The sequence below is a fragment of the Colias philodice genome, chromosome 12 (assembly GCF_061535455.1).
Source record: "Colias philodice isolate Cphi_HAF_F1 chromosome 12, ilColPhil1 Martin Lab GWU primary, whole genome shotgun sequence".
In the NCBI taxonomy this organism is placed as follows: Eukaryota; Metazoa; Arthropoda; class Insecta; order Lepidoptera; family Pieridae; genus Colias; species Colias philodice.
Window position 1 is genome coordinate 6,640,521 of NC_143097.1, and position 24,405 is coordinate 6,664,925.

The 24,405-nt window shown below is 33.1% G+C and overlaps 1 protein-coding gene across 3 annotated transcripts; it reads left to right on the forward strand.

Moving 5' to 3' along the window:
• The first annotated feature begins 87 nt into the window (after positions 1-87).
• Positions 88-18,471, forward strand: LOC149484122 (methanethiol oxidase). 3 transcript variants are annotated; one of them, XM_089701656.1, is made up of 11 exons: positions 88-832; positions 7,153-7,304; positions 12,110-12,295; positions 14,517-14,676; positions 14,931-15,042; positions 15,191-15,388; positions 15,475-15,572; positions 15,659-15,843; positions 16,414-16,563; positions 17,810-17,928; positions 18,280-18,471. In XM_089701656.1, exons 3-11 carry the CDS (start codon positions 12,212-12,214, stop codon positions 18,326-18,328), a joined length of 1,155 nt encoding a protein of 384 aa, XP_089557782.1. In that variant the 5' UTR covers positions 88-832; positions 7,153-7,304; positions 12,110-12,211; the 3' UTR covers positions 18,329-18,471. The 3 variants fall into 3 exon arrangements, with proteins under 3 accessions (XP_089557782.1, XP_089557780.1, XP_089557781.1); XM_089701654.1 differs by lacking the exon at positions 88-832 and adding an exon at positions 900-951; XM_089701655.1 differs by lacking the exon at positions 88-832 and adding an exon at positions 1,479-1,575.
• The last annotated feature ends 5,934 nt before the right edge of the window (positions 18,472-24,405 follow it).

Genomic DNA, 24,405 nt, shown 5'->3' on the forward strand with positions numbered 1-24,405 from the left:
CATCGGGAAACTCGCAGGGCGCGTCGCACCGGCCGGCGTGTTTTCCCTCAACTCAGTACCGTTTTTGCTGACGACGCGAGAGGGCGCCTCATGCGTTCCGCCTCGCGAACACGTGACTTGTTGCTGACACGATCCATTTAACAAACAAACAAACATTTCATCACGTAATATGTAGTAAACAGCGCTGTCATGAATTTTATTTCGAAACCCCTCTACAACCACGCCAAACTTTTCATGCTCCTAAGTTTTGCATTCGTAATTGTCCTTGCCGGTATTTTGCTCCGTATCAAAACCGAACAATCGCGGATTATAAACGAAACTCAAGAGCCAGACTCCATTCAATACGAGTCCATGATAAATGCGACCGTCTCGGAACCGAGGAAAACGAGGAGAAAAGAATACCTGTACCGCCTTTTGACAAATACGACCCGTTCGCTCATACAAATGGAAATAAAAGCTAGGAGACTGGAGGAAAATATGCGTAGGATTAAGGAGAAGACTGCAGATTTATTGTGGAAAAATAAGGACAAAGCGCTGTGGCAAATTCTGTTTAAAAATATAAGCAGACAAATTTCTATACGTCACGAGTTTCATCAACATTCTAGTTTGCGGAGAATAATGCAAGATAATCATTCACACAGGCGCAAGTCTGCGCGTAGAAGTTTTATGTCGCGTAAGCGATGAATTGTGTTAGCTTTTAAATGTATAAAAAACTTTATATTTAATTAATATTAAAGGACGATACAAATTGTGACAATAAACTTTAGTTTGAAACAGTTAATCTTTCAAAGACTATGACGGCAAGTGAATACGCGATTTGCAGGCAAAGCACGTACGTAGCATATCTCTGTCTTATTTCAGTAGCTACAATTTTGCTGAAAAGTATCTTCGCCTTCACTGGTTTTAGCGAGGGAATGTTGCATCGAATGATGTCTTTGCTCACGTATCTGGGTAAGGCATAAAGACAATTTGTTTCGTATTGTCAAGTTGTACTCACGTTTAACTTATCATTTGAAAGGTACTACTTTTATTGCTTTCGATTATTGGAAAATTATTTTTATTGTTATTAACGTAGAACACAAATTTTGAGTAGAGTACCTAATAAACCTAATAAAAGTTTTGTTTATCGCAAAAGAACTACTGTATTAAAAATCTACCGGTTTTAAGGTGACATAAATATAAGATTTATTTTTTAATTCCAGGCCACACGTCTTTATACACACGACATCAATTATTAAACAAAAATTAAAATGCTTACATACCTACATGCTATAAAAGCGTTGCGATGTACAACATACAATTAAATTTATTTCCCATGATGAAATCACGTATTCATTAATGGAATTAAAATAACGCTGTAGCGAATGTCTGGGACGTAAAATTTGAGTGTTTTGCACCTAATTACTCAGGCATTAACATATAAATGTATGTACTGTGAAAGAAAGAGACGGCTATAGAAAGATACGTTTACCGTAATCTTTGAGCGTCGCGTATGTCAGTGATCATTCGACCGGTTATTTATCAGTCAGTTATTTACTCGTGAGTGACAAAATATTGGATATAAAATGTCTTGCTGTAAGTAAATAATATAAAGTATTAACTATTGTAATGTTTGAGCCGTAGTTCTAAAGAGGTATGGAGATAATTCGTCTGCGCGGTTTTATATGCGTTAAAAATAAGTTATCTTGTTAGTAAACAATACGCTTCATCAGAGCTCAACCAGTTTTATCTGTTATGCGGCCTTGATAAGGAGTTGAGATATTTTTAAAACAAATGTTATTTTGAAAAATAACTCTATTTTAACAGAAATAAAACTGAAGTTTTGCTACCAAAATGTAGTATTTATTTAGTAAATTAGTACCTACGTTACTTCAGTCTTCAGTAAATAAGAACCGGTTTGTGCAACTTGGTCGTAAAGTTGTAAGCAATAAGGTTGATTTTGGAATACGAAAATATTTTGAATTCCTTTCCGGAGATAAACATAAATATCACTATAATTACCTATATCTATGATAAAAGTTTTTAACCGTAGAATAATAACAAAAACATGTAGGTCCATTACCTATGTGTGAAGTGTGAACAGAATTTTAAGAAGTTGAATTATTTTATCGATATCTCAGCGTTTGTTTGACTTGTCACAAGACGAGTTGTATCGAATTTATCAGTACTTTAAACCAATTTAAATAAACATATGATAACAATATGTTTGTTAAAAAAGATAATATAGATATGTATACTTTGTGTGGGTCGCTATGTGTATTCAGTATAACTTTGCTTGCATTGCTTTCTTTCATTAAATTATTCAGAACAATATTTACTGCTACTCCCCTTTTATTATTTCTTAAGTGAAGACATTAAAAGTCTTATATAAATATTATGTACATTGGTTGTAATAAATATGTGTGTATTTGCAATCATTTATAAATAAATATAAATGCTGAAAGCCTTCAAAACATATAGATATTTCGTTCCGACCATATTCATTAAAAACCTAAGAAAACAGTTCCAAAGAAATCTTTGTGGACATTCTTTCTCAATAGGTTTTTTCAGAAGCGGTAACCTACTTGAAAAGCTATCAGGAACTTCTATCAAAGATGTAAAGACGCTTTTTTATACGGCTACCTGATGGGCTCGTAGTAAAAGATGACCCAAGCTTGTCGATTGAAAAGAAATATCTTTGAGGATAATTAAATATGTACTTTCTTTTAATATGAATGAGGAATAGGGGAAATTTTATTTTGAGTTTAATTAAAAAAATGTGATTTATAATTTTTATAAAAACTAAAGGGTTGTTTTGTATTTACATAATGCAGTTATGATGAGGATAAATTAATTTAGTTCTTATTCCACTATTTTCGTATTTACAAAAGGCAATATGAGTAATGGATTTTATTATTAGTATATTTTGCAGCAGTGCAGCTTCTTCTCTCATTATCAAATGGATGGTAAAAAAATCAAATCATTTATGCTACATGCATTCAGTTTATTACAGATAAAGCGGAACTGAATTATTTTTAGAAGATAAAACATACATAAGTGATAAAGCACCAAGTATTCATATTGTTTTTTTTTATTTCTTACTTGCTATGGTTTATAATAAACCATAGCAAGTGTCACAGCCAAAATTTTAATTGTATGTGTGTAGTATATAATAGCGCTATTATAAGTGGAATAAAAGTAGACCATAAACTGAAGTATTCTTATAAAATAAATGTATCAACATTCAACATACAATAACCTTCATTTATTTGAATACTCAAATTGAATACAGTATTCATAAATATTAAAATAATTTTATATTCGTGTTCACCTCATTAACCATAATTGAGCACATATTATTTGCTTTTATTAGTAACACGGCGAAATTTCATGTGCCATTCATTAACTGATGATTCATTCATTTTATACAATTAAATCTATTTCTTTTTTAATTTTGTTTATGCTAGGAAAAGTATAGAAAACTGGTAGGATATATTTTAAAAACACTTTTTAACAATCAGGTTACATTTTGAAAACATTAATTAATTATGAAAAAGGGGGAGAATGAATGTTTTTTAATATGTTTTATATATATACTTAACGAAACTTTACAACTGTTTCATCAAATCGGCCGCACCGCCTCTTTGCACAGCCGCTCACGCGAACGCACCGCGCTAGGAACGCGCCCACCGCGCGAGCACGAAAGTTGCTCGGAGACTTGCTTGCCCAGTACCAACATCTTGACTTTTTCACTGATAGTATGACTGTATTTATTCGGTACGTAGTACGGTATTTATTATCTGGATAGCAATTTTTAATTAAATAATAATCTGATCTGTCTAATCTGTCTGTCTTCTATTTCTATAAATTTCTATTGTATTGTATTCTATCATATCTGTATGTTTGTATTATCATAATGTTTTTTAAGTACTTTTTTGTATTGTATATTGTATTTTTGTATTGTATAGCATAGTGGTGCTTTGGCATGACTGTAAGCCACTATGTTCTTGAAATAAATAAATAAATAAATAAATAAAAATCAAAACAGAATAGAAAACCTTTAAATAAAACAAAATGTAAAATAATTATGTCCGCCCCGGCTTCGCCCGTGGTACCTACATGTTTACGTTTTTTTTCATAAGAACCATCCTCGTACTTCAAAGAATAGATTCCGTAGCGCACGCGATGACAGAATTTTTATTAAGGAACTAGCGGTCCACCCCGGCTTCGCCCGTGGTACATCTTTACATTTTCTCTACATAAGAACCATCCTCGTACTTCAAGGAATATAATAAAAAAAGAATTATCGAAATCGGTTCAGCCGTTCTCGAGTTATGCGCTTACCAACACATTTTGCGATTCATTTTTATATATAAAGATTTTTTACACCTTGGGTTACATTATTGCATTTTTGGTAATGATCTCTAATTTTTTAGAAAATGCATATAGCCTATGTTGCTCAGTGAAGATGCAGCTTTCTAATGGTGAAAGAATATTTTAAATCGGTCCAGTAGTTTACGCGTGAAAACCATACATACATACATACATAATTACAAACCTTTCCTCTTTATAATTTTAGTATAGAAGTATAGATTTTCTATCGTAACGAATCACGTTCTTACGATAACGCAAAAGATGAAATTAATTTACCTTGTATGACGTACCTACTTGCCTATAACCAATTCTAACAATATTCAAATTTTGTATTTATGCAACAACTCTCTAATTTATTATGTGGATAAAGAAATGGTTATAAAAACCTCAAGGATCATGTTTTTCAAGATAAAAAAGCTTTCCAGATATAATAAACCAATAGCGATCGTGATGTTTTATATTGTAATTTGTTAAGACCCTTTTATCCTATATTTTTTACAACTTAACGTTATAGTTATAACCTACTTTTAGTAGACAATATTTTTAGAAAATCTTCCAGTATGTCGTCAAGAGAGTCGTAAAATGTCGGATAAGACAGACGATGATTTTAGGTTTTAGTGTGATATTATCTAATAAATAATAGGGATTAAACAAAACTGTGCATCGTACAAAATCAACACAAGTCTATGAGAACTATATATATGTTAAACGACCTTCGCAAAAGCATTAATTAGGCGCTGACTCCACGAGCGAGAGAATCGCGGCGATATTATCGTCGTGCCACGCATTTCTATACACTCTCTATGGAACCGTCTCCACACGGCGATATTATCGCCGCGATGCGACGAGTGGCAATGAGCGTGCGAAACGTCATTACATCGTCGCTAGCCCGCCGCGACTAGCAACGGGCCCGCCACGCGCTCGCGACGATCGCGCAGCGGGCGCGCTGTCAAACGCAGCGGCATTTCAGCGTTGCCTCTGGTCTTCTCGTAGTTCTCTTCAAGGAAACGTGGCGATACCGTTACGAGTCGCCGCGGAAACGCTGCGATTCCGTTACGACTCGCGACGATACGCGGCGGAATTATCGCTCGTTCGTGGAGATTATCCGACGATATAAGGGCGGACTCGTCGCGATTCTCTCGCTCGTGGAGTCAGCGCCTTAATGTCCGTAAAACGCAAACTCATATGGACATTCATAATTTAAAGGCGCGTGATTGTGGCCGTAACAAAATTACGATGCGTGTTAAGTTATGGATGCATATTCGTATGATAAACAAACAATAGCCGACTGATGAGATTACACAACACAAAGGAGTAATTTATATGCAGGCATTACATGACGCGATTACAGAAGCGAGGGACGCTCCCTCCATGTTAGTAATTGAATAATTTTAGCTCTCGCTCTGTTTATTTTTAGTTTGATAACCTCAAAATTAATTAGTTTTGTATTTTTGGTGTAAATTTTAATAATGTATAAAAGGTGATAGCTTTACTTTCTCTTTTTAAATTTATCGGGTGTAAATTTTTGGCAAACCGAAATATCTTCATTAGGCGGACGGGTCTCCACAGAGAGAGCAGCCTCGCGAGGCAACTCGGTCAGGCACATGACTCGGCCGAGGAAAATGACATTTGTCATTTTCTTTGTAGAACCACCCATTTATGATGCCCCTACCGATACCGTACGTTACGTACGTTTAACGACAAATAAAATAAATAAGAAATGGCAAGTTTATACCTTTATTGTGTCACGGGATAAGCGCATTTATTTTCAGATTTCGGTCGCCTGTCAGACATTGTTATTTGTTTTATTAGATATGTTCGAAGATTGAAGACAAGATCTCATAGTTCTCAGGTTGATGCCTATAAAGAAGTAATGTAGTATTCAAGGAATCATCTGTTAGTTTGTATTAAATATCAAAATAATATTTCTGCTTAATAAATATTAAAGCAGCACACATCCTGCTTGACATATACTTTAAGAATTTAACATTTCAGTACTTTTCTACATTTACACTAAATGTATCAACAACATTTTTTAGACGACGTAATTGCATTATTATGTTTGCATCAAATTAGCGTGTAATTATGCCATTATCAAGTCGTGAATATTGAATACAGAGTGATTGAGTGCTAGATTAAAATAATAATCTCATTAGTCATAAACCTATATAATTCATGGCTAGTATAAATCATGGGAAGCCTTATTATTATATTACAGCTAAGGGAATGTGATTGAGTGGCGGATTCATTTATATTTCTGTTGAGTCCCGTATCAGCTTACTTCCAAGCGCGTTTTTGACAGCACCCTAATTTTTCAAAACATTCTTCAAGACAGAATTACTCCGCGTTACTTTTGAGAATGTATAAGTACCTTTAGATGTTATACTGATCATCAAATGACGTTTCATTTTCGGGCCAGGCTCAGTGTAGTATAAAACAAATCTTATAAACTTAAAAATAAATAAATAATGAAGTTCAATTTAAAACCTGCAATTTTGCATTATACGTAAAATAGTTATAAAATTATAGTACATTGGAAATAGAAAATATGCACGGAGTACAGTTTACATAGAACTATAGCTACCTACTAGTCCACGTAGTGTTCAACTCAGGCATATTTTAATGAGTATCTATGTAATTATGTATGGTTGATTGTGTGGTAGGTACAGCAGAAGTTCCAGTGCATTAATCTGGTACTTAACAATGTTTTACAACTATACAGCACAGTACCTTACCATTAACTTCTCATATAATAATCACTTTGTCCTTAAAGCGTGTACATAAAAGATTATTCCACAGGCAAGGGTCCCGGGTACGCGACGCCATTAGATGCATTTCACAATGGCCCTAGAGAGGACCTTCTGTACGTGATCTGTGTGCAGCCAGATAAAACTAAACAAGACTACATATCTACTGTGGATGTGAACCCCGAATCTCCTACTTATTCACAGGTACATTTTGTTATTACAATTTTGTTAAATAAGCAAAAGAAAAATTCGCTCGTAGTACCTACTAAGTAAGTACATATTTCTAAATATTGCAGTGTTGTTGTTTGTTGAATTCGTAATTGAACAAGATGGATTGACACACAGGATAACTAATATAAAACAGTAATTAATTGTGGGCCCAGGAAGGTTAATCAACGAACAAAAACACACTTAATTTTTTGTCATAAAAATCTGTATTCAGACAAATTACTAATAAAAGATTTCATAAGATTAAAGATTGAATTATTGATGGGGATTAGAATACCCAAAATGAAGAGGGGAAAAAAAATCGAATAACTTCAAAAGAGCTATTAGTTATTTGCAATCATATTCGGCACCCTCCTTAAACAGCTCACAAAACCTCGTTAACCGTATTGCAGTCCAAACAAAACAATATTGAATTTCGCAAATAGGAACTGCGAGGCGAGAGAGCACGTATTTTTTGCAATCGATATATTTGTAAGACTGAGATTGCATGTTCGAACTAAACCCCCTGTCCAAACGTCGATAGAATGAACCAATATTTGCAGTGAACTATTCGCCCGAATGAAAACTCGACCGACTTGAACTTCATGCTTATCGGATTTTACTATTGCCAATGCTTTTTATTTACACGTAAAGCAACCGTATTTCCTGACTGTATTGTTACAATGTTCTCGGTCACTCAGTTGTAGCTAACCTACGATTTATTGTATGACTCTTCGTAATATAATATTTAAAATACAGTAGCTTTGTACAACATGAGCAAAAATTGTTAATATGATGTTAATTGTTATTTCCAAGTATCACTCAATATTCATGTATTGTCATCATCTACTTAGAATCAGTGTAGTAGTTTCAAACTAATATAATACGAGTAATAATATTCAGATTTGTGATTTTATCGTGTGACATTTGGACGTTTTGGAAAGCCCATGTTTCTGGAGATGACATAGGTTCCTAACAATACTACCGAATTGCTAGTTGAATATAAATGAATACACTTACATTATCTTAAACCTGATAAAATAAAAATGGGTACTTTTTTGTTTGAAAAGCTTTCGCATAAGCATAAAAAATTGTTTTACACAATTATACAAAGAAGACTACACAATCACTATTTGCATAGTAAACATATAACAATTATTCTACTGTTACATTGTTTATAAATCTCTAAAGTATATAATAAATAGAATTATATCCAACGCTCGCTCGGTATAGAACGGTGTTCTAGCTAGACAATAACAGCGAGTAATCCAGAAGGATTTCAGGATTTAACTCGGAAAAGTATCATTGTGTCGGACCAGCGCAGTACAGATCTAAATTAACAAGCGTAATGCAACACACCGATGTATCACAGTTTAAGTTATTTGTAAATGGTATTAGCTTTTATTTGTACATTTTATTCTAGAAGCTTCTGAGTGAAAATGTATGATAAGCTCTTCGTGGTGTAGGAGAAAATTTATTAAGTATGTATAGTTGTATGTTTTGACTTTTTACAGAACATCTCATATTATTTAGAGTTACTTAGGCTCATTAATAGTTAGAATTGTTTGTAGAGTAATATGTGATTGTTTAAGTGTATGTATGTGCGTCTATTAAATACTCATTCTTACCGAATTAGTTATAAGTTATCTTATAATATTTATTAAAGTACCTAACTACTACTCCAAAGTTTCAAGATTACTGAAGAAAATGAAGACACATATTATAACTTAAGGGCTTGGTCTAGTAGTGCAAACAAATGCATCCTGTCATCCTATATGTAAATAATACAAATGTACTAAGGGAAAGTTGCTCCACTTAATTTTTAAAAATTAAATCATTCGTATAATTTAATATTCGTAATAAGTACCAAAAATGACAATTTGAAACAATTTTCGTGAAAATTACACCGGGTGATTTTTTTATCAGTACACAAAATTTGCGAATACTTTCTATTGATATCTTCAACTTCATGTTTATATAACTGATCAACTTTTACAAAGAAATTTGGACGAAATATAAAAAAAAATAAGCTTTCCATACAAAATGCATAACTCTATACATTTTTTTCGATCTAAGTTTCTTAGTGAAAGTTGTTCAGTTTAACTAATAAAACGGATAAACAAATTTTGTATATAATAAAAAAAATGTAATGTACAAACATTACATTTTTTTAAATAGAAAAGAAGATAGAGAGTTAAAAAATTATAAAATAGAAAAATACGCAAATGAAAACAAAAGATATTTATTTCTGACTAGCTTCCGCCCGCGACTCCGTCCGCGCGGATGTCAGTCTTCGCGTCTTCTACAGATTTATTATATTATGTATAATATAAAGATTTATATTTATAAACCTAATAAATCTTTTGCTAGCATTCTGATGCTTTATCGGTTGAACTGGATTTATCTCTTTTTTTTCAATCGCTTGAATGATATAGGATGGGTCCTTGATGGGCATCGAATGCTGAAGTCTCGAATCAATCAATTCTGACAGTAGGCAATTTATATAAAATCTTGATAATGGTCCATCATTTTATTTTGCCTAAACGTTACATACTTTTTTATATATTCTATTTTTAACGAATGATTCACTCCAGTCCAAACAGCAAATAAGCAGACTTCTGCTTCTGCAACGTTTAGTTGTCCCTGAATTTGGAAAAAATAGTCATGATTCTTATCTATGACAAAAGTGTTATTTTTTGCATTGTATTTCAAATATTATTTTTTTTTAACCGCATCTTCCGCATTAATGTCTTTTGCCGGAATTAGACATTTAACTTCTACTAGTCCCATTTTCCCTTTTTGATATGGGAGTGTATAAAGTAAATTTTTTAGATATTTCTAGTTATACTTTTAAAAAGTTATTATTGTCATTTTGCTCATTAGGTAAAGTAATTTCGATATCAGTTTTAAGTTTTTTGATACCTGCAATAATAACGTCATAATCGCCTGCACATACTTATCGATTACACCCTGTATACAATCCACCATCCACATTCATAATGTTTTCCTGTCCTCCTCTCCTTTACGCTGTTCACCGATACATTTTGAATGAGTAAATCTGCTACCACTGAAGGATGTTTCATTGTGATCAGCATATTTTCACCACTGCTGTTGATTATTTGTTTTTCATTTTTAATCAGCAATTGGGAATCATCAGTTTTGTTTTTTGCAGAATGGTGATGTACCCTAACAATACGTCGAAAAGGGAAAGCATCAACGAATTATCGTTTTCGTCCTCTTTTTTTATTCTTCGCGTCTCTGTTACTTCTGTTTGTTTAGTTCTCAACACCCACTGAATTTTCTATGTTATTGTGACCTTCCATTACATCTGAGTTTTGATGATGTGATGATAATCCATTCGTTTTAATATTGGTACTTAGAGTTGGTAGACTAAACTAGAAATGGCGGACTAAATTTGTCAGCGCGTCTGTAAGATCAGAATATAAAACCAACATCCTGTATTTAAGTTACAAAATTAATAATCAAACAACATGCCGCTACGTTGAAAATGACTAGAAGAAAAAATTAAAACATATATTCGGATCAATTTTGGAGTAAACAAATCATTTTCCCCGTATGGGGATTTCCCCGGATGAACTTGGGAAGTTCAAGTTCTCAATACAAGTTTATATTATATTTCGTATTTCTCAAACGAAAAATAAACATTTTTGGAACTTCAAAAAAATTATATTATAAGAAAATTTATGAGCTTACTTTAGTTTTAAAGACATATACATCCCTTTACTGATACCCCGTAAAATAAAGAAATTGTTGCCAATCACCTTTACAATCTATTTGGTTTCATTAACTTTATGTTCGAAGATAATTTTTTTTCTAGTAGTTACACGCGTATTTTTTTCGTTTATTTTCCATATCAAAATCAAATGTTTAAAAATACGAATATTTGCACAAAACTAAGATAAAAATAATCAATTAACAAAAATATTAAATTTAATGAAGTAGAGCAACTTTCACTTCGGTATGAAGGAAAATCGAGCGTAGAGCACACGTCAGAACGCTCCGGCCCAAGGAGCGCGACTAAAGAAATTCGCTAGGATTTTTCCTAATTATTTTAAATATTTTTTTAATATTTAAAGAATTATCAAAATTAAAAAAAAAAATTTTTTAAAGGATTAATACTCATTGGTCTTCAACCAACTCGAATAAATTAATGGAAAAAATAACTTTTAGCAGTATTTATCAATAGATTTTGTAAGGCAAAAAATGGGAAATTTAATGAATTTATAACGTTCTAATTAAGAAAATCATAAGTTTTTCGGCAATTGTATTCAGCAGTTTTTAATAACGACTATATAAGGATAATAATGTGCTGATCAGATTGTGTAAATTGTAATCGGTTGCAACGTAGTGAGTGCACAAACTTAGCTCGAAATGTCTTTGGGGGAAAGAGACTTATCTTGAAGGCCTGATTAAGGTAACATAAAGTAACTTTACTAATGTGAAAAAATTCACGCGCATTGCGTATATAACACTAATTGATAAACAAGAAAAAAAAATTCAGTTTATCATTTCATTAGCCGGGAAAAAATTGTCAAATAACTTGTTGAAAACGCAATTTTGCTAGACTGCAGCCTTAATATATGAGAAAGGCAACACGCAATCTTTTGTTATGTGCGTCTTTGCGATTTTCATTGACATCGTGTGTCAAAAGGAATTGTTACGCCTTAAATATGAGCATATTTAAATTGTGTTGTAATTGTAAAACTGCTTTTGAATCTAATAACAAATAAATAATAAAAAGCGACCATAAAGACAAAGACAAAACATAGATAAAATTACAGGTAATTCATCGTACATATACCGGTACTATAGAGGATGAGTTACATCACAGCGGCTGGAACGTCTGCTCAAGCTGCTTCGACAAACCGGAGCTGAAGAGAGACATGCTTGTGTGTCCAAGTCTTCATTCTAGTAACGTTTTTGTGCTTGATGTGGGGACTAATCCTAGGAAACCGGAGCTTCATAAGGTGAGCATTATCTATGACAATGTAATTTGGATATTTCTTATAGAGAATAGAAATGTATGTATTGCACGCCTCATAAGCGAAGCGTTGAGGTGGGTACTACTGTCACTTCGCGCAAAACATCTGATTTTTCAAACTTAAAATGTCTTTATGTATCATACATTGCACTTGTAAGATAATACATACACACACATATTAAGAAAAAACACTATTTTTAACGTTCATGATATTTTTGATGTCATTTTTGTTATTTAAACTAGTTAAAAAACAGTTTAAAAAAGTTCTGTCTTGGACGTCCGTGTGTCTGTATGTGCGGATCCTTTTTCTTGTTAACACGATAGCGACCGAAATACTTTACTAATTGAGTCTTTTTTTTTCTCTTACGCTTGAGTATGCTCAGGAATAGAACCCTTTCATTTTTCAGGGTCTGATTCGATGTGGTTTAATTGTTATTAAATAAACAAAAATAATAATTAATAAATATTTATTTAAAAAAAATTATGAGGCGTGCACTTTTGGATTTTCCAAATTATTTATAATATTGACTCAATTCCCAAAATAATAATTCAGTAAGTCCTTTTAATAAAACATAAAAATATGAAAAATCAGAGACTGTTGAAGTTGGTATAACAAATAAAATATTTTCTAAGCCCGTTATAATATTTACAGGTGAGAAAATGAAACGAACGGAAATGAAATATATCGAATCAATTGATTTGATACGATGTGTTTTCAATACAATATATTTTACTTTTTTCTATGGCTATAATATAGCATATTATGTGTTTTCAAAGAATATGCGTTCAATTAACATGAGGTTAAAGACCATATAAAGTACTTTTTTATAGCGCTGAAGCGCTTATACTGGTCTATAAAGTTTCTATCGCGGTCCCATACTTAAGAACTTGATGTTCGTACAGTCGCGGACACAAGCGGAATCTTGCTTGCGAACTCATAAAACTGAATTTTCATGTCAACGAATCGAGGGAACTTTTGTAATTTCCACTTTTAACGGCGATTCCTAGTTCGCAACTTTGATGGCTTTTGACGTGGCAGATTTTCGGGTAGTTAAATATACTTGAATGTTTATATTTAATATACCAATCTACATTTTGAGTGGGAAGCAAATCTTAACACCAATTTGTGATACTGTAACATAATTAAGCTCTTCAAATTCTACATTTAAATGATGCATGGTTAAGAAAGGTATTGGTATTGAATATTGATGCATACCGTCATAATTTAAAGTCGTTAATAGTTATTTGTTTATCTCTTCATTTATAAAATCATCCATTATTATTCCCATGTGTGTTAATTAGATCATTAGTGCTTTTTTTCACCAATACGATTAAAAAATATTGCAACTAATAACTCATTAAGAGCGTCCCGAATTAAATTGCGATTTAATACCAACAAGGATTACGATTCGATTACATTTATTACACGTAGCCTATAAAACAATTTACGTAAAATGTACGCAAAGCAATAATTGTTAATTGCCAGTCCCAATTAAGTCGTTCATCAACTAGAGCGCAATAATTATTCAGTGGCACATAGTTCACAAGTGAAATTACGGCTACCTAGAACTCATCTAGGATCCATCTACAAACTTGGAACATTTTGGTTCATGTCAAACTAGTTATTTGGGCGAGAACTGAGAGTAAATTGCGTCCTATTTAACCTTTTATTGCCCTGTATAGAATACGAGATCAGGGCATTATTCGTGTGATAAAAAGTATAGCTATTATTCGGTTATCGACTCTTTTTTATAGAGGTCTTGAATGGTATACGTATAGACATTAATCATTATACAATCTGAATCAAAACATCATAGGGGAAAAGCTTGTTGTATTTCATAGGACCAAAATCAACACTAAACTAGAATACAACTTTAATATTCTATAGATATCTAATAATAATATTTGCTTCATGTTATATAATATAAAGTTACTTTGATACTACGTAAGATCATAAGATCTATTTTTACAGGTTTCTCACGAACCCCTCTAAGCAAAATAACAAACTAAAACTTGTAACGTACCTCCCGTAAGTTTAGTATCTGTGCAAGCCGAAGTTCGGAAGTATTACCTAATCGAAGGTTAGCATTACGAGTAAAGCAATTTCATCGTACCGTAACATGTTGAACGAACTTTGTCGAGAGCGTCTTATCGCCTCCCAATATCTTTTTCATAGTGTGTTCATGCTCCGAAAATCTCATTACCAGGTAATCGATGGCTCTGAAATGAGGTCGTTCAACTGCAGTTTCCCGCACTCGGTACACTGCCTAGCGACCGGCGAAGTCATGATTTCGACTATGGGCGATAGGGATGAAAATGGGAAAGGCGATTTTGTGCTCATTGATTCGAAGACGTTGAAAGTGACAGGTACGGGCATACTTTGAATGTTTGAGATGGTGTCATTAATGCTCATTTATGCGTGATTGCTTTAATTAAATTTACGGACTAGAATTAAATCAGAAAATTAAATCAATTTTATAAATGTTACATGAAATTTGGGTTAAATGTTAAATATAATTAATAATTATATAAAAGATATGGTCAATATTGTTATATTATTTAATCGTTTTTCTTTAAATTTTGCTTACATAAAGCATATCGTGAACTTATGTCATTTTTAGGTTCTTGGGCCAAAGGAGAAAAGAAAGCGAAATTCGGATATGACTTTTGGTATCAACCGTACCACGATGTTATGATAGCCACCGAGTGGGGATCACCAAAACATTTCAAATCGTACGATTTTTCTCTTAATATTATAAATTCAAACAGCAGCTTTTTCATTAACTTATTCATATTAAAGTCACGAAAATATGACATTAAAACGTTAGACGTTTATTCGCAATGTTGATTTTTGAAAAACCGAAACCATTTATTTCTCCAGAGGATTCCATCCAGATGACCTGTCTAACCCGGAGAGATATGGGACATGCTTGAATTTTTACAAATGGTCGACGCACGAGTTAATACAAGTCATAGATTTAGGAATAGAAGGGTGTGCACCCCTTGAGACTAGATTTCTCCATAATCCTAAAGCCGCCGAGGGATTTGTGGGGTGCGCGGTACAGGGGAATGTGTACAGGTAAGAAATATGGCTCGGATATAATTAAGTACCTTATTTTATCCCCAGATACATAGAACAGTCGTTGCTTTGAATTAATATTTCAGATTCTACAAAAATGATACCGGATTATGGAGTGCTGAAAAAGTTATCGATGTTCCACCAAAAACTGTTTTGCGAGATGGTGTCGAAAGTAAGATTAATGGTAAGATGAACAATAATTTAGAACATGAAATTTATTGTGCTGCGGTAAATTTTGAGGAACTTATAGTCTTGTGTTGTTTCTTTTAGCTTTGATAGGTGATATTCTTCTTTCCCTGGACGATAAATATCTTTATTTATCATGCTGGTTGCACGGTGATGTGAGACAGTACGACGTATCTGATACAAAGAACCCAAAATTAACTGGCCAAGTATTCCTTGGCGGCCAAATAGCAAACCACAATTTGAAGGTCGTCGATGATAAAGAGTTGAAGGTATTTTCTCATTTTCATTGCGAATGACGCTTCAAATTAATGTTTCATGACTTCACACAATTACCTTTTCGCTGTGTCATTCCTTTCATTTCAGTTTACCCTTTGTTCGTTAAATTACTTTCAACGGCTTTACGCAATCCAATATTTTGTTTCGCAGTTTTTACGATTATTTGTTTTGTTCGAGCGATTAACTTAGTATTGCAGGCATTGGTTATTAATGTTCTTTTTTGTATTGTGGGTATTGGAATAAAAATATTGCTGTGTTGGTAACGTTTTAGAAAATTTATTGTGTTTATAGTAGGTACTTTTACAAACATTTAAATGTATGTTTTTGGGAAAATTCATAATTCAATTTTTGTTATTATTATTTAATGTCATCTGTATAGGCTGTTTATAAGTTATTTTTATTTAACTATAACCAAGGCCTATAGACAGTAACTTTTACATAAACCATTCAAAAACAAAACAATCGCTATTACAAAGCTGTTTCAAAATTAGAAAAGCCCTCATAACGTTTGATTGATTCCCTTATACTTGTACCATTTGAAACATTGAATATTTCATATCTAGGAGCCGTCAAAGCCTGTCACAATAAAGGGTAAAAGGCTTTATGGCAGCCCTCAAATGTTACAACTATCTCTGGATGGAAAGCGCTTGTACGTCTCTTCGTCGCTTTATTCTCCGTGGGACAAACAATTCTACCCTCAAATGGTTAAAGAGGTATGTAATGATAATAATATACTCGTGTGCGTGTGAGGCTTTATACTATAGGCATAAAAATTACATAACCGAGCCTCTTATGTAAGGTAAGTGTATGTTTGATAAAAGACGTAACCAAACTTTTTAATGATGTCGTTTTTGATTTTAAGAATTTTTGAAGTGAAAACTTCTTTAGCGGCGTTGGATATAAAATCTTAAACTCGCGTCAGGACACGTGGCCTGATCGAAAAAGCGTAAGATGGATTTTTTTTTAAGCCCATTCCATGCGTAAGATGGATACCATTCCAAAATATCAAACATGCTGAACGTTAATAATCAAGTTTTCACTTCTGCCGGCACTCCCGGAGTGCAACCCGTCTTTTTTTTTTAACTTTAAGTTATTATTTTTAATTTTTTGGTAGCTGATCATTTTGTATTCTTATTAATTACTTACCGTTTTCAAATTTCAGAAGTTAAATAATTTCACCTTTAATATTATAAATTGTTACCTTGACCTCTTATAATTAATTAATATTTAGTCAAAAATTGACGGCAATTAATTAAATTCTGTAACGCGCTTATAAAAGGGTTTAGGTACAGATTGAAAATACGGTTACAAATTTAATATTTATTTAGGTATACAACAGCCTAGTAAGTAGTAGTAGAGGATGTGTACACTTAAAAACTATGTAAGAGAATATGGGGTCACAGAAACGTAGAATTCCGGCGCTTTATTAAACATTACACGGCTCCACATGTGAAGGTCCAAGACAAAGTATTTTATTTGTAGGTTATATACCAGCAGTTTAGTCCCAAGCGGGCCGCAATACGGATGCCTTATATTTAATATCGGACTAACTCCAGTTTTATGCTGTATCCTTTGTAGGAATTACAATATTGTATTTTACCTACGTTTTATTTGTGTTCCTTTCTTCCTGTATATATTATGATGGTTTGTTGCAATTTTAATTCATAGTTGGCAAATGTTATTAAGTGTCTCTAATCTTTATTCGCGTAAGACTTTGCACACGATTTAGCAATATTTTAATGTATGTTTAAATATATATATGAATATCATGATCATATGCAATATGACCTTAAATGTAGAGATTTTAATGGACCTGAGATAGAAATAGGTACCTAAATGAAATTAGAAGGAACTTTGGAAGCTCGAATTAATTAACTTCCTGAAGGCGATAGTATAATGAAAATTGATTAATTAATGTTAGATACACACTGGGATAACGATTTTCTTTCTCTTGACCAGGGCGGGTGGATTGTGAAGATAAATATTGACAGGGAGAATGGAGGAATGAAGTTGGATGAAGACTTTCTTGTTCATTTTGGGAATGAACCTAATGGTCCTGTATTACCGCATGAAATAAGGTATGATATTGCTTAAACCTGAGCTGATAAAATCAATTTTAATGAATTTTTGTTCAGACATTATTGTAACATTTTAAAAATTAAAGATGTTTATTGCTTCTCATATAACATGACATTGGATTACACATTACATTACAGTTGGTTATAGTGCTTAAAAGACAGCGAAAGGCTGCGTCTCAGTTATTGCTGTCCAAAACAGCGCTGTTTTTCAGACGCCCCTGATAATAGAATACAATATATGTAGAGTATATTTTGAAATAAAGGTCACAATTAAGCACATGCAGTCAATAAAATATTTTAAGAATGATGCCATTATTTTCTCATTTATGCAAAATTATTCTTTTATTGCAGATATCCTGGCGGTGACTGCACCTCCGACATATGGCTTGCAAAAGACTAAACACGAGAACGCGTGCCAATATTATTTTTATATAAAACCATATAAATTTTCATACAATGTAATCCAATCATGTAACCTAATACAATAATATCGTTTTGTATAAAGTTTGAAAGCCAAATACAAGTGTAATATTCCGTGATTTATTTTCGTATTTCCTGTCAGCGGATCCCAAATGAAACATTCATTTTGCCGATGTACAACTTTGTTTTTCGTGTAAAACTTGTTTTATGATACTGGACGTTCGCTTCAACAAATAAGGAAACAATTTTGTAACGTTTTGTCTTTTTTCTAGGAAGTTTAGTTTAGGTTTTTTAGAAATCGGATATGTTATAAAGTACCAGTTGAAAACAAATATGTGCAGACTGTAGGTACTATTACGTTTTGTAGACTTAACTGCAAAATAATAACGTTCTAATTAAACAACATGATAAGGTAAACAGTTCTACTGAAGAAATGCGGCGATTAGTGACAGATGAGGGATCTCAAAGTTAGGAAGTTTAAAGTTACATAAAGTTTGTACTAAATAAAACTTATCCTGGCTATGCAATGCAAAAATACAAATGATAAAAGTTTAAATATTATCAATTTCCTCAATAGACACTATAAAGACTAATTCTTCTCAATAATATCATCTACAATAGTACTTACTACTTAAAACTTAGAAAAATGTTTTTGATAGAGCTTAAAAATATTCTATTGGATATTGGGTGTTACAATATCAACCTGACACAACCTAAACAAACATATCTTCAGATCACAAACATATTACAGCCAAATCGATGGCAAATGGGATTTAAGATTGCTTTCAAGATAATGAAGGGCTTAAAAGGGTTCAAACTTTCAAGTGGCATTAAGATAGCCCTTACAGTGGCAATGGCCGCTGTTTGCAATACGACAATATTTAATTATTCACAGAGTTTCGCGTTGGAGAAGTTTAATGTAAATTACGATCAACCACTAAGCTATTTATACAGGTTTATTTTGAGCACTCGTCATTAAGCTCGTGAAAGTTATTTATCACTTTAAAATAAAGGTAAAAAAACAAGTAAAATACTTTAGATTTTTTAATACTTTTCCATTTACAAGAATGAATATGAAATAATTTGTCAAAATATAGGTACTTGTAATTATGTAGAGCTCGCTCTTGTATGACGGGATTTACATCTCAAACTTCACCTCAGTAATTTCTACGTCTCAAGATATACCTCAGAAATAACCTTTAATGAATACAATGAAAGTTATTTGCTTTATAGAATGATTCTCATACAAATAAACAGTACGTGAAACAGCAAAATATATTTTAGTTCGTATAAACTAAAATACATAATGTCTTTATTTTGATTATTACATTTTTGTTGATATCATTCCTAAGCCAAAGCCTAGCCTAAATTCCTGTAAGCCACATTTGAAAATAGAAGCAGATATACACACATCACACATTTAATTTCAAATAACGATGATATATCACCCAGCTCCCTACTACACAAGTTCTATAAAAATGTATCTTCCCGCAATACGCTGACATTTAACTTTTTTGTAATTCGAGGTCGCAACCATTACGAGGCGTATAACTCTCCCAAACGTTCACATGGGCCATAAGATGTTTCAGCGTGTGTTTCGAATAACTGCGCTTCCCTTCCCTCAATACATAGTATAAAGAGACAAGTAGGCCGACTCCCGGCGTTTAAGAGCGCACGTTACCTAAACTCTCGGGCTGCAGGGTTGTCGCTTGTCACCTTTATATCTTAAATAATTGTACAAACAAACACCGGTCACTCACAGCAATAGCGCGGCCCCATAGAAATCTAAATAACAAGACACTAGAAGTCGTAAGCGTGCGTGACCTTGTCGCCACTCTGGTGATTTTCACATCACCAGTGCATTCGTCACTGTTCAGTTGCTCTGGAGACGTATGAGTGTATACATGGTGTGTTTCAGCAATTCCCATTGCGGAAATTCTTCCACAAGTTGTAATTATACTTATAAAGGAATAATATTTCATCGGAAAATATTTTTTTTTAGAAATAATGCCGTTTTTCCTTAAAATTATAGAATATTTACAAGTATTACGAGTGTCACCATAGTAATCGAAATAACACTGAATGACACAGTCGACCATTCTTATTATCACGTTTGTTCGTATTGGAGCAAAAAGTCTCATATACTTAGGGATGTTATTCTAAAATAAACCGTAAATTCATGCGTTAGGATACATATTCAAAAACTTAATTTAATAGTTAAGTTAGTTTTCACTAAAATCAAGCTGTCCAATAAAAGGCATAGTTTACTTGTGTGTACTGTTTAGCTTTCGGTTTGAATGTGTTGATTTTGGCGACAGCGGTTTTCATACGAATTATGACATTATAGCACTTCTATGTGTCTTGTTATTTAGATTTCTATGCGCGGCCCTCACGAGACCGGTACATGAACCGAGTGAGCGGAGTTGTGTGCGTGTGTCAAGCTTGCGTGCGTACATGAACGGCGCGATGTAGTACCTTTGTTCGAAGATAACTTACTTTTCTCTTTATACTATGCTCAATATGTTCCCGTACGAGTTTCGTAATTTGATTCCAGTGAAATATTAACTAAGAAATGGGTGCGTGGGCTGGCTTGGAACTTAGGCTGTCGCTGTTAATGGTTATGAAGGCGAACCAAACGTAGGTTAAACACGTGTGCGGTGACGTAATTGTACCTTCCGTAATAACCATTTGGGTGGAATCCGAAATTTATTAGTGCCAACTATTATCTTCTACGGAGACCTATTTCAATTGAATGTTTATTTTGCTCTATTAACATCCGCAAATGTAAAAGGATTTCTAGATTTTCAATGCTTTATTGCTGATTCTTTAAACTTTATCGTAGGTCGAAAAGGGTAGGTGTCATTTCATACATCATTAAATTTTCGAGTCGTAGTAGTCGTAGTTGTAGTCAGTAAAATCTTCCAATTTATCTTCAAATATTAATGAAATAGACATTTTCAGTTAACATTCAATATTTTTTAACAATATTTGCATACCGATAAATAAAGCTCTCACATAAATATGGCTCGTAATTATAACCTCAAGGCACCCTTTCGATTTCATTACATTTATTGAATACAACAAAGGGCTCAGAATACTGAAATTAAACGCTTTTATTAACCGAAACAATAGTCGAGTTTCTGCCGGAATATCGCAAATAATATCACTAAAATGAACGGTTTTATACAAATTGGTTTTATAAGCTGAACCCTTTAAATTGAAATAGATATTTGCCATTTGAAACTACGAGTTAATCCCGTGTAAAAGTTAATGGAATATTTAAATTTAATGAAAATACCAAATAAGCAATTATTTTTGACTTCTCAAGAAACGTGGTCGTTTCGTAATAATTTTGATCTCCATTCTACAAAAGTTAAGCTTTACAAATTATTAATTTGCATAGCATACAATGTCGCAAAGAAAATTTGCATTAAACTATACAAAGGAATTTCTAACCTTACTACTTTCGTGTTAAGGTTCACATTCAAGTGAAGTTTAATATAGTTAATAAAAGAATATTGAAGGGTGTGTGGTTAACAATAGCGGAGGCGTGTATTAAATGTCACGTTGCTAGTGGCAACAAAGGCGACAGGAAAATGCCAGCAGTTTTACTGGTTTTGCACGACCCGAACTTTGCAGGAAAGAGGTCTTGAAAATTGTCTGCCTTAAAATTGTGTTCAATTGTGAATTTTTAAGACCGACATTTTATGCTACGTCGGAGATTTCGTAGTTAGACATCGCACTACATATTCGACGGATACATGTTTAACTGAAGGTAAAAAACATTTTTTACAAGTTATAACATGGTAAAAGATAATAGCTGAAATCGTATCATATATTTTCAAGTCACTATAGGTACCCCAAAAGGAGCAAAATACTATTTTTCTGAAGCTTAACAATATTCAATTTTTATGAGCTTTTAATGAAAATCTCTTAATCTCGAATTATTTTTTTTCCGAGTACCATAATGACGGGAGATTTTAATATTTTATTTTGAATAAATTTCGGCAAGATTGGAATTTTGGTCGTGGTCGTAGACGTCGTTGGTAGTGTGGCCAAACCATTACCAAAATTTCATGAGCTTATGTCAATAATAATTAGCGTTAACAATTTCTATTCCTTGGCGATACTGACGTTTGGCTAAAGGGGTTCATATGTATTAATAATGCACTAATATTAATAACGTAAACATTATCTATTGCCTCTTTACAGCCCTTCCTGTTACTCAATTGCTTTTGCATATTTAACGATGTTAAAATCCAAAATAATTAATCCCAATTATACAGGAAGATGTGGATTATATAAACGGGAATAGAATAATAGATAGAAATTAATTAACTCTATCACAACCCAAGGTAAAATAGGTCGTATAATATTTGTAAAATAAGCATTGCGAACTCCATTTGAATTTGAATCCTGTTCATTATGGAATAAAGTTCTTGTTTATGTTATTACAAATCATATTTAGTCTATTTTGCGAGACATTATAATAAATATCTGCCTGACCCATAAACATGTTATGGTTCATGTTAATTTGTATAAAATGCTGAATTATTATTTTTAATTATTTGTATGAAAGCCTTTTTTTTTTTTTTTTTTATAGTGGGGAAATCTTCCAAAGATACCCACGGCCCCCGGGGAAGGAGCCGTGGGTTATGTCGGATTCTTACCGACTAAAACCCCACTGTGTTCCGTCGAGCCGCTTTAATGATGGGGCCGCGGGTATTTGTTGGAATTCTTCCGCGACCCCCTCGGCGGCAGCCCATCTCCAGGCCAGGCGCAAGCCAAGAACAGGAAAGGTAGTTTGCCTGCTCTTCCCTCCCGTTGGCGGCATGAGCGGAACACGTCTCAAGCCGCCTCACCGCACCGGACGATGGATTACATTCCCCGTTCCACCGCCCGGCGCCCATTTGTATGAAAGCCTGCTTGCCATTCAATTTAATTATGTTTAGATTAATTTCGTTTGAATTGTTGAATGAAACATTTTTAATTATTTCATAAGGACAACTAAATAACTCTTCTCTATAAGGCCCAGTCACATACAACTAAGGTATTTAAAAAAACTAAAAGTATCGATACTTCATAGCTCAAACAATACTTCCTGGCTCTTCTTTTCACCGCAATCAATATAGTACTAAGAAATTTTGTATAATATTACAAGGCTTTAAGATATGAAAAATGTTTAAAACTGATAACAAGACATCGGATTATATGCACTAACAAAATGCCAAAATATGCATGCAAATATGCACTTAAAAAGGCCAAAATATGCACTAAAAACGACTGATATGCCTAAAATATGCACAATACAAAATCAAAAAACCTTTATTATTTTTATATATTTAAATCAAAGATTGTACAAAAACAGTGAAATTTTCTTGAAATTAAGTATAGTTTTTGTGCCAATATAAAATTAAGCATTTTACCAAATTTTCGAGCGCAAATTTGTGACGTTAGTCACCCGCCAGCCCAGTCTTGCCACCTTAGACCTTTCCGGGCTAAATCTAGCCCTTCTTTGGAATTCAACCTGTGTTTTAAGTTTTTAGCCTCAAAAGGGTAATCTAGACCTATTTTGAATGGCTCAAAATTTACTTAAAATGGAGCCCATTTTGTAATTTTTTGCCATTTTACCATGCCAAAATAGGGTTTGTTACTCGCTGAGCGTTCTGATTGGCTAATAAAGGTTAGTCGACCAATCAAAACTCCCGCTACTTAACGAAATATGCACGATTGGGGAAAAAGGCTAAAATATGCACTAACGCCGTAATTTTAATTTTATGCATTTGCATATGCAAATATGCAAATGCATATAATCCGATGTCTACTGATAACTTTGCCTTTTATGGTAGGTAAAAAAAAATATCAACGAAATTTGCATATCATATTACAAAAAGCGTGGCAGGCGGCAGGTCACGTTAAAACGAATTAAAAACTTTGTTATACAGTCTACATAAAATAGTTTTTAAAATAAAGCTTGTCGCAAATATTCGTGATTTCATTGCAACTTGATCGAGTTATAAGTACATAATACATTTGAATATTAACGAGCTATTTTAG